This window comes from Pelophylax lessonae (assembly GCF_965119305.1).
Source record: "Pelophylax lessonae genome assembly, chromosome: 7".
Classification (NCBI taxonomy): Eukaryota; Metazoa; Chordata; class Amphibia; order Anura; family Ranidae; genus Pelophylax; species Pelophylax lessonae.
Window position 1 is genome coordinate 46,080,655 of NC_138774.1, and position 12,426 is coordinate 46,093,080.

The window sequence follows — 12,426 nt, forward strand, 5'->3', positions numbered from 1 at the left end:
TGTATATACAGTGTGAATAAGGTATAGTGTGTATAAAGTGTATATGGGTATATGGGATGTAGTGTGTATACAGTGTATATAGAGTGTATACATTGTATATAGGTAGTATGTATACAATGTATACACTGTGGGTGTAGTGTGTATACAATGTATATAGGGTGTATACAGATTATAATTTATATAGTATGTATATAGTGTGTAATGTATATACAGTGTGAATGTGTAGTGTGTATAAAGCGTATATGGGATGTAGTGTGTATACAGTGTATATAAGGTGTGGTGTGTATACATTGTATATAGGTAGTGTGTATACAATGTATAGTGGGTGTAGTGTATATAGGATGTAGTTTGTATATAGGGTATATACAGTGTATATAGGGGTTAGTGTGTATACAGTGTATATAAGGTGTGTACAGTATATATAGGGTGTAGTGTGTATACAGTGTATATTGGATGTAGTGTGTATTAAGTGTATACAGGGTGTAATGAATATACAGTGTGAATAAGGTGTAGTATGTATACAGTGTATATAGGGAGTAATGTATATACAGTGTGAATAATGTGTAGTGTGTATAAAGTGTAAAGGGTGTATACAATGTAGTGTGTACACAGTGTATATAGGATGTAGTGTGTACACAGTGTATATAGGATGTAGTGTGTATACAGTGTATATAGGGTGTAAACTGTGTATATAGGATGTAGGGTGTATGTAGTGTGTATACAGGGTGTAATGTATATACAGTGTACAGTGTGAATAAGGTGTAGTGTATATCAAGTGTATATGGGATTTAGTGTGTGTATACAGTGTGTATGGGGTGTAGTGTGTATAGGGTGTGTATATAGGATGTAGTGTGTATACAGTGTATATGGGGTGTAGTGTGTATACAGTGTACATAGGATGTGGTGTGTATACAGTGTATATAGGGTGTAATGTATATACAGTGTGGATAAGGTGTATATGGGATGTAGTGTGTATACAGTGTATATAGGATTTAGTGTGTATACAGGGTGCAATGTATATACAGTGTGAATAAGGTGTAGTGTGTATATGAGATGTAGTGTGTATATAGGGTATAATGTATATACAGTGTGGATAAGGTGTAGTGTGTATACAGTGTATATGGGATGTAGTGTGTATACAGTGTATATAGGGTCTAGTGGGTATACAGTGTATATAGGGTGTATATAGGATGTAGTGTGTATATAGGGTGCAATGTATAAACAGTGTGAATAATGTGTAGTGTGTATAAAGTGTATAAGGGATGTGGTGTGTATACAGTGTATATAGGATGCAGTGTGTATACAGTGTATATAGGATGCAGTGTGTATACAGTGTATATGGGATGTAGTGTGTATACAGTGTATATGGGATGTAGTGTGTATACAGTGTATATAGGATGTAGTGTGTATACAGTGTATGTAGTGTGTATATAGGGTGTAGTGTGTATACAGTGTATATAGGATGTAGTGTGTATACAGTGTATATAGGGTGTAGTGTGTATACAGTGTATATAGGGTGTAGTGTGTATACAGTGTATATAGGATGTAGTGAGTATACAGTGTATATAGGGCGTAGTGTGTATACAGTGTATATAGGATGTAGTGTGTATACAGTGTATATAGGGTGTAGTGTGTATACAGTGTATATAGGGTTTAGTGTGTATACAGTGTATATAGGATGTAGTGTGTATACAGTGTATATAGGGTTTAGTGTGTATACAGTGTATATAGGATGTAGTGAGTATACAGTGTATATAGGGTGTAGTGTGTATACAGTGTATATAGGATGTAGTGTGTATACAGTGTATATAGGGTGTAGTGTGTATACAGTGTATATAGGGTGTAGTGTGTATACAGTGTATATAGGATGTAGTGTGTATACAATGTATATAGGGTGTAGTGTGTATACAGTGTATATAGGATGTAGTGTGTATACAGTGTATATAGGGTGTAGTGTGTATACAGTGTATATAGGATGTAATGTGTATACGGTGTATATAGGGTGTAGTGTGTATATCGGGTGTAATGTGTATACAGTGTATATAGGGAGTAGGGTGTATACAGTGTATATAGGATGTAGTGTGTATACAGTGTGTGCGGGGTGTAGTGTGTATATAGGGAGTAGGGTGTATACTGTGTATATATGGTGTAGTGTGTATGCAGTGTATATGGGGTGTAGTGTGTATCTAGGGTGTATACAGTGTATATAGAGTATAGTGTGTATATAGGATGTAATGTGTATACAGTGTATATAGGGTGTAATGTATATACAGTGTGAATAAGGTGTAGTGTGTATAACGTGTATATGGGATGTAGTGTGTGTAACATGTATATGGGATGTAGTGTGTGTATCAGTGTTAATTTTGTCAACTAAAACCAACTAAAACGTTTTCGTCGAATAAATTAACACAATTTTAGTCGACTAAAATACGACTAAAACTAAAACAATTCAGATGACTAAAATACGACTAAAACCAAAATGGCATTTTAGTCAAAAGACTATAACTAAAACTAAATCGAAATTTGATGCCAAAATTAACACTGGTGCATGCTCAAAGCTTAATACCATAATAACATATTAGATTTTTCACTCCAGGTCCAGCAGTAGTATATAATGAGTTTGGAAATTGTAGAGAAATCCTTAAATAATGCATTACAAATTACAATTGAACTACACCCATTCCATTATAGTTGACTAAAATGTACTAGAGTTTTAGTAGACTAAAACTAAAACACTTGTAGAAGACTAAAATGGGACTAAAACTAAAATGCCATTTTAGTCCTAAGACTAAGACTAAATTGAAATTTGCTGCCAAAATTAACACTGGTGTGTATAACGTGTATATGGGATGTAGTGTGTATATAGGGTGTAATGTGTATACAGTGTTAAGATGTAGTGTGTATACAGTGTATTTAGGTTGTTGGGATAATGTATACAGTCACCTCTCCTCTCCAGATCTCCTCTCCCGTATTCTATGAATTGTTTGAGCTCCTCCATACAGACATTCTCTAGATAATTCTTCCTTCTCTCCCCATCTCTCTCCTCCGGACTGTTCCATCTCTGTGTGGAGATCTGAGCCTCATTCATGGTCGGGATCCAGATCCATCTCTGTGTGTCCAGATACATGAAATCTCTCCCATCATATCCGTACTGCTGATACCCCGCAGTGCCGCCGTCATCTCTCAGCTCACAGCCGTACATCTTCTGTACAATATGGATCCCTGCAGAGAGAAGAGGAAGATGTGACCCAGGATCAGAGGTGTCGTGTGTGTAATATGTGATGATGTAGGAGGTGATGGTATATGGAGGGGAGGGGGATGTATAACATTGAATGTGTTTATCAGTGGTGTACCAAGGGAGGAGCGCCCCACCCCGGGTGCCACGCAGCTGGGGGGGGGGGGGGGGGTGTCAGGCTGCTGCCGCCGGGCTGGCCTGCATCTTTGTGTGAAGGCAGCTGCGGTAGTTGCTCCTTCAGTCCGCGCTACTCTTGCGGTGGGGCAGTAAGAAGGTGAGTGCCTGGATAGGAGGGGGATGGGAAAGCAGCATATAGAGAAGTAGGGCTGAAACAACTAATCGATTAATTGACAACTAATCAATTATGAAAATAGTTGTCAACTATTTTCATAATCGATTAATCGGTCAGCCGATTAGTTGTCCTGCATACAGAATGCATTATTTGTTTACATATCAGAAAATACAGTGCAGCACACATACAGCTCAGTACACCGTCCATACATGTATGTAGATGGCAGAGAACCTGTGAATGTGTGAGGAGCAATGCCTCATGGGAAATGTAGTCCTGGGCAAGAGCAGGGACCAAGTGATTCTAAAGGCAGAGGTTTTTTTTACCTTGCTATAGGGACACTCTATACAGTACTATACTTTGCTGCTTCCTATAGGGGCACTTTGAAGGGAGGAGGGGCCAGAAGTGCCGTGGGGGGGGGGGAGGCAGAAGAGGAGAATCAGTGCTGCTCTGTGCAAAATCATTACACAGAGAGGGTAAGTATGGAAAGATTGTTGTTAAAAAGAAAAAATCCAACGTTTCCAATCACTTTAAGGGCTCTGTGCTGGGAAGATGAGCATCTGACCCCAGAGAAGGTGGAGGTGATAGACTAGAGGTGATAGAAGGCATTACAATTACATTTAAAGTAAAAGTTTACTAGTATTGTGCATTATATTTACAATTATTATATCCATGAAAAAAAGTCTCAGCTGTTAGTACTACTTTAATATAAAAATGTTATTTCCCCCCTCCACCCTTCATATAGCTTCATGTCTGACTCCCAGTTATAATATCCTGCATATCCGACTCCTGGGCATATTTATTTTATATACATACACATGATACAAAGTATAATACTTTCACTGTTTCACAGTAGAAATTATAATTATATTACAGTAGCGATATCTGCTTTTTTTTAACTATAAAGGCCTATTTTTTTTTTTTAACCCCATCATGACAGGTGATAAAAAAAAGCATGCTGCTGCTACTAAATGTCTTCTGCTGCTCATACATGTATTGGATTTTTGGACAAAAATATTTGCATCTATATTTGTACAAATATTATTTGTATATTCGTTGAATGGACGAGTGTTGTTTGAAAATTCCACTTGCTTTTAACATTCAATTTTAAAATGAATATAACTTCTGAGCAAAAACCACATACACTATTTGAAGATTAGTTTGATCGAGAAGTTTTCTATTCTGCTCCTTAGAAATTTTCCTGTCACTGTGGTTGACAACGAACACCAAATGGACCCCACTAATGGTTAGAAAAATCGGATAAATGTTTTTAAAAATTTTCTAAAAAAATGTAGTTTGTGTATGGCCAGCATAAGTGACAGCAGGCGCAGGGAGCTGGTATCAAACTACCTGCCTATTAATAAAGAGTCTATCATGAATATTATATACCAATCCGGTCTGAAAATTTACAAAACAGTGTTTTAGGTCTTTTAAAAATATTGATCTCTGAGTCTGATATGTACCACATTTAAACCTCTAATAATACATATATCTGTCTCAGAGTGGATCCAACTATATAGCTGAATATTTATATTTACCACTGCAAATATTAACTAAATTATAATACACCAACCCTTTTAACAATAATAATTGGCCAACTAATCGATTATGAAAATAATCGCTAGTTGCAGCCCTATAGAGGAGTTGATCTTTCCATATTCCTCCTGCAGCCACTGAATGTCCGATTCTCCTCCTCTCCCTCCTGCAGGCATTGAGCGGCTGCAGGAGGAATACGGAAAGATCAATTCCTCTATATGCAGCTGTCCCATCCCCCTCCTATCCAACTTCTTTTGCTGGACCCCCCCCAGTGCTGTCCAGCCCCCTCTTTTCCAGCCCCCAGTGTTTGTTAGCCCCCCGTGCTCTTCAGCTCCCCACAGTATTTTTCAGCCTCACCCCTCATGCTCCCCCAGTGCTCTCCACCTCCCTGTGCTCCCCCTTAGTGATCTCCAGTCCCCCCCCAGTGCTCTCCAGTCCCCCCTCCCCCCGTGCTCTCCATCCACCCCCCCCCCCGTCCCCCTGGTTTTCCCTGCCCCCCCGTGCTCTCCACCCCTTCACTCTCCAACCCCCCTGCAATGCTTTCCAAGCCCCCCCCCCTTAATTCTCTACAGTCTCCCCCCACCCTTCAGCTCCTTCAGTGCTCTCTGCTTCCCCTGTGCTCTCCCGCCCCCCCTTGTGCTATTGTATCATGTCCGCAGTGTCTGACCATCTCTTGTATCATGTCCGCAGTGTCTGACCATCTCTTGTATCATGTCCGCAGTGTCTGACCATCTCTTGTATCATGTCCGCAGTCTCTGATCATCCCTTGTATCATGTCCGCAGTCTCTGATCATCCCTTGTATCATGTCCGCAGTCTCTGATCATCCCTTGTATCATGTCCGCAGTCTCTGATCATCCCTTGTATCATGTCCGCAGTCTCTGATCATCTCTTGTATCATGTCCGCAGTTTCTGATCATCTCTTGTATCATGTCCGCAGTCTCTGATCATCTCTTGTATCATGTCTGCAGGCACTGACTATATCTTGTATCATGTCCGCAGTCTGACCATCTCTTGTATCATGTCCGCAGTCTCTGACTATCTCCTGTATCATGTCTGCAGTCTCTGACCAGCTCCTGTATCATGTCCGCAGTCTCTGGCCATCTCTTGTATCATGTCCTCAGTCTCTATCTCCTGTATCATGTTCGCTGTCTCTGACCATCTCCTGTAGGATGTCTCCAATCTCTTACTCAAACTTAAAACACATTGCTAATAGTATTGTCTACCTGTTAATGCCGAAGGTATGACTGCGCAGGGGAGGCAGAGAGTGTAAAAGGGGGTACTGCGATTAGAGAGACAGGGGGGAGGGGGATTTCAGACTGCACAGTGGGGGGCTGTGAAATTTGTGCAATGAATATTCTTGAAAACATTATACATTTTTGCGGGTGTTTTACATTTTAACCACTTGCTGACCGCTCACATTGAGGGTACTGCGGCAAAGTGGCTCGTCATCGTCCAGCGAAGTAGACCTACGTCGCTGGACTCCTCCCCTTCACGGCCGTGCGTGCGCCGGAGGCTCGCTCCCGCTGTATTCAGACACAGGATTCGGGCCAGGGGAGGAGAGGCGGTGATCACCGCCGCTCTTTCCTGATCGTCGGGGATCGAGTGAGGAAACCCGCCCGCTTGTGTAAACAAAGCGGGCGGATCTCCTATGTGACAGGCAGGGACAGATTACAGGATTCCTGAGATGAACCTGAGATCTGTGCCTGTGTCACTCAATCCCCCCCCCCCACACACGTCAGTAAGCACCAGGCATACATTTAACCCCCTGATCACCAATAAAGTTAACCCCTTCCCTGCCAGTGTCATTATTACAGTAACAGTGCATATTTATAGCACTGATCACTGTAGTAATGTCACTGGTACCCCCAAAAGTGTCAAAAATGTCAGTTAGGGGTCTGATCTGTCCGTCGCAATGTCGCAGTCCCGCAAAAAAAAAAAAAAAAAATCTCAGATCGCTGCCATTACTAGTTAAAAAAAACAATAAAAATGACATAAAATTTCCCGTAGTTAGTAGCTGCAATAACTTTTGCGCAAACCTATCAAAATACGCTTATTGCAATTTTTTTTTACCAAAAACATGTAGCAGAAAACAAATTGGCCTAAAATGTTAAAAAATTTAGATTTTTACATCTTTTGGGGGGGAATTTCATATAAAAAAAAATATGTGAAAAATATTATTTTTTCAAAATTGTCACTCTTTTTGTTTATAGCACAAAAAGTAAAAAAAAAAAAAAAAAAAAAAATCGCACAGGTGATCAAATACCACCAAAAGAAAGCTCTATTTGTGTGGAAAAAAAGTACATAAATTTAATTTGGGTATAGCGTCGCATGACCGCGCAATTGTCCGTTAAAGTAACACAGCACCGAATCGCAAAATATGGCCTGTTCAGGAATGGGGTAAAATCTTCCGGTCTTAAAAAAAATGCTCATTGAGAATTTTTTTTGTCAAAGACATGTAGCTAAATACATTTTGGCCTAAATATATGACAAAAATTGAATATATTGGATATTTTTTAACTGTCAAAGTAGAAAATGTCAATTTTTTTGCAAAATGTTGTGCAAACTGTAATGCAGCAATGTTTTGTTTGGACAGCAGTGGCATCCTCTGTGGTATCCTCCCATGAAATCCATTCTTGTTTAGTGTTTTACGTATTGTAGATTCGCTAACAGGGATGTTAGCATTTGCCAGTGACTTTTGTAAGTCTTTAGCTGACACTCAAGGATTCTTCTTCACCTCATCGAGCAGTCTGCGCTGTGCTCTTGCAGTCATCTTTACAGGACGGCCACTCCTAGGGAGAGTAGCAGCAGTGCTGAACTTTCTCCATTTATAGACAATTTTTTTTTTTCAAATTCTTTATTTAGGCAAACAGGAATAAAATACAAAGTGCATCAAAAGAACAGAGTCAAAAGAATTGTCCACGTCGTGCGCGGTCAACAAGAGAGGGGTCCGCAATGTAGAAAACATAACAAACAGTAACTAACCCCATCGTGATGCAAAGGATCGGCTTGTCCAACTAGCGGACACGTTTCAAATCAAGTCCACAGAATCAATTACAGAGAGAGTAGAAAAGAAGGGGAGGAAGATACAACGTGGGGGCATAGGTATAGGAGGGGGGGGAGGCAGGTAAGAATGGAAAGGAGGGTGGGTGGGGATTGTGAACAACAATGTGATGAGGTCATGGGTGAACCGCGCGGGCGACCCCCACTCCATCAGGTCTCGGGCCGCGAAGGGGGCTCACTCAAGGCTCGCCCTTCGTCGGAAAGGATAAACGCATTCCAGCAATCCCAGGTTTTAGAGTATTGTTCCCTTCTACCCCGTGCGGTGAGCACCAGATCCTCCAAGTCGTTGATCCACTTCACCCTCTGCAGCCAAAGGGCAATCGTAGGGGGGGCCTCGCTTTTCCAACAGAGACTTATACACGACTTTGCCGCGTCCGTGAGATGCCGTAGAACCGAGCGTTTGTAACGTTTCGGAGCCATGCCCGAACAGTGGAGCAAGAAAAAAGCCGGGTCTTCCAGGACGTCCCGTTCAGTCATCAATTGAACAACACGGCGGACTTCCGTCCAAAAGTCCTTAAGTCTGGGGCAGTGCCAGAAAATGTGGGACAAAGTGCCCACATCCTGTTGGCACCTCCAGCAACTATCAGACGACTCCGGGAAAATATGTCTGAGTCGGGAAGGTGAGTAATACCAGTGAGTGAGTATTTTATAATTGGATTCCTGGACACGGGTACAAATGGAGGATTTAAGGGAGAAGCGAATGATGTTTCGTCTTTGGGGTTCGGAGAATGTCCGGTGCAATTCCCCCTCCCACTTGAGGATGCCCATTTATAGACAATTTGTCTTAAAGTGGACTGATGAACAGCAAGGCTTTTGGAGATACTTTTATAACCCTTTCCAGCTTCATGCAAGTCAACAATTCTTAATTGTAGGTCTTCTGAGAGCTCTTTTGTGCGAGGCATCATTCAATTCAGGCAATGCTTCTTGTGAGAAGCAAACCCAGAACTGGTGTGTGTTTTTTATAGGGCAGGGCAGCTGTAACCAATACCTCCAATCTCATCTCATTGATTGGTCTCCAGTTGGCTGACATCTCACTCCAATTAGCTCTTGGAGATGTCATTAGTCTAGGGGTTCACATACTTTTTCCACCTGCACTGTGAATGTTTACATGGTGTGTTCAATAAAAACATGGCAACATTTCATTCTTTGTGTGTTATTAGTTTAGGCAGACTGTGATTGTCTATTGTTGTGACTTAGATGTTGATCAGATCACATTTTTGCCCAATTTGTGCAGAAATCCATCTCATTCCAAAGGGTTCAGATACTTTTTCTTGCAGCTGTATATTCTGTGGCTCAGAGTATAAGACATGTTTTCTGTGTGTAATATAGGATTCCTGTGTTCTCCAATCACCGACCCGGATGTCTGTCATGTGACCTCTAACCACCTCCCAGATCAGCAAAACAGAAAGTCCTAAGAAAAGTAGCCGTACTACCAATGAATTCATAGATCTTTCTACATTAGTATTAAAGACAAGACTACAACATAGGACTCGGGCATAACAACTTATAACTGCAAATAAAAATGATCCAACATCACATTCCCCCGACCATCTCCTGAGGAAGCGTCCATTCCACCATGACACACATAACCCATCATCCTTTCCTCCTTCTCTATACACAGTACAAGGGTAGCAGTGTTCTTTTTTATTTTTTAGCACCTGGGGGTCATCTACTGAATCGGGTAAAATACATTTTCTGGGACCTCTTATCAGCACCCCCAGGACTGACATCAGCTGATCGTTCAATCTCTTTTGTCAAAGAAGCCGAGTGGAAAATTGTTGGCTGAACAGCCCCTGCGTCCAATCAAATGTATATTGAGAGTCGGGGGCCACAGCAGGTGATTCTGTTAGAGAAATCAACCCTCAGTCTGAACTACAGAGATCTTTACATGTATGGCCAGTTCAGGTTAGGCGCTTTGTACGGTGTTCATTCCTGGACACAGCTTATATTGCACATAATTCACCATTATCACTTAGTATTGATAGGTTTTCACTTTGTAATGGAACATGATTTTTTTTAACTGGCTTCATCTTATATTTATAAAATGTTTTAATATATTTATATAAACCTTCCTACCTGCACCTGTGTGTTGATCATGTAGTTTCATTGTGTCATTTGTTGTCCTGTACATACAGCCTATAGTACAATAAATCTTCACATTCTGGTGTCAGCAGTTTATGTTCATATTGAAACATGAGGCATGTGGTATGGCACTGCACAGGTTAATGCATGTCCTCTGTAGTGTGAGAACTGACACTTCCTGTGAGGAAACTACATATCCCACAATCCCCGGGTCTCTCAGTCTGGTGCTCTGCAGGTAAGAGCTAAATAGATCTGACAGCTACACATAGGCAGAACATTAACAGACACAGACAGCTGACATACAGATGGAAGATGTGTTTTTATGATATTAGCACTCTTCTCACTTTTGTGGTGTGACAAACAGTATATGGCAACACATGCACTGGACATTGTGATCTGCAACAGGAAGTTGTCTTGTCACTTTGGTGAATAGGGACATGGAAGCACAGGGAATATAACTACACTGCTGTAATTGTGACACCTGCGCGCATGCACGGAAGTGACATTCAAAACAAAGAAAAAACACATAGTGCTCTCTGTCTCCTAGACAAATTTGCCTTAAAAACACACTAACATAAAATCTGATAAAACCAGCTCTTCTATAAACCTGACTGGGAAGCTGCTCCATGTTGCCGCTGTACACAGGCACGCAATCTCTCACTATGCAGTATCATCTTTCAGGTAGCACACCGGCGCAGCCTTTCCTTCAACTCGGTTTCTTTGTCCCACCCTAAACATTACATCAACTTCATCTGGGCTCTTTGTTTCTGTATTACAGATCCAGGTCTACAGGTAAGAGGTATCCTTTCTGGATTCTTCCACTTTTTTTATAAATGTAAATGTTCCCTGTATGTACATAGCACCTGTACCAAAATACTGGGGGGGGGGGGGGGGTAATATGCTGGAATGTTTTAGGGTGAATTCACACTACATGCAGTGACAGGCATTTTAGCACATGGTAAAACATCTGTCACCGCAGGGACACACAGGAAACAATATTTTCCAATGTGTTCCATTCACACTGCAATACAATGCAGACATACTGCATTTGATGGCAGTGCACTGTGCTGTATCACATGGCAATGTAAAGCAACACAACGCATCACACTACTGTACATTGCTGTGAATGAAGTGTACATCTTGTACATTGCTATAAATGAAGTGTACATCTTGTACACTTCAAATAAAGTTTGTACAAAAAAGGGAGCCATGTCATGTGCTGAAACATGCACCATACTGCCCCTTACTGCAGCCGGTGTAACGTGAGAATTACCTACCCCGTGAGAAAAACCTACCCTCGTCACTTCCTGCTAGGAACAGCTGAGCAGCGCAGCAGTGCGCATGCTCACAGCCCCGGATACGTAATGGAAGAGCTGAGGAGGTGACTAGTGCGCATGCGCACTGGTATGAAATGATCACGGTGTACCGTGAAAAAAAACCTATCCACGCGGCGGTTACATTAAAACAGCTGTTCTGCAATATGAGTCATCTCCTCTCCTGTCCCTGTCACTACCCTGATGTTGGCTAGTAAATATAAAAGCGGCTCTCTCTCCGTGATTTATGTTTTCATACACCCGCCGCCGCTGTTATATTTAGTAGCCGAGATCAGGGAAGTGCCAGGGACAGGAGCGGAGATTACTCATATTTCAGCACAGTTGTTTTAATGTAACCGCCGCATTACACACACTGCCGTGAACCGGAAGTGACGAGGGTAGGTTTTTCTCACGGGTAGGTAATTTTCACGGAACACCGGCAACAGAGAATTGCTCTGGCAGTGAATTCAGCCTTAGGGCTGGTTCACACCACAAAAATGTACTCCAGATCCATTACAGGTGTGTTTCTGCATGCACGTTTTTAGCGCGTTCCAGTGCGTTCCCGAATGCTTTTTTTTTTCCTGTTTTCTTTTTCACTGTATTGGGGTCCAGTGCGTTTTTGATGCGTTCCAATGCATTCCGGTGTGTTTTGATGTGTTTTACCACGTTTTAGTACAGTCCAGTGCAGGAAAAATGCAGCATGTTCTACTTTTTTTTCTGGAACTGGAACACAATGGAACGAACTGCACTGGGGTAAGCTATGCCATTGGAAACCATATAACCTACTATCTATTCGTTTTTGATGCAGAAAAAAACCCACTGAACTGCTGGTGGTGTGAACTGGCCATTATTGTTTTTATGGTTTGGGGTATTTTGCTATGTCTTATTTTAGTTAAAAAAAAATAAAAAA

The 12,426-nt window shown here is 41.5% G+C and overlaps 1 protein-coding gene across 1 annotated transcript in view; it reads right to left on the reverse strand.

Moving 5' to 3' along the window:
* The window catches only part of LOC309560450 (uncharacterized protein), a gene marked incomplete at its 3' end in the record, with an annotated part of 506,030 nt that overhangs the window by 139,350 nt on the left and 354,254 nt on the right, over positions 1 to 12,426 (reverse strand). Inside the window, exon 3 of the mRNA XM_082264083.1 lies at positions 2,944 to 3,222. Within this exon, the coding sequence (XP_082120209.1) occupies positions 2,944 to 3,222 (279 nt within the window). The remainder of the gene's footprint in view (positions 1 to 2,943; positions 3,223 to 12,426) is intronic.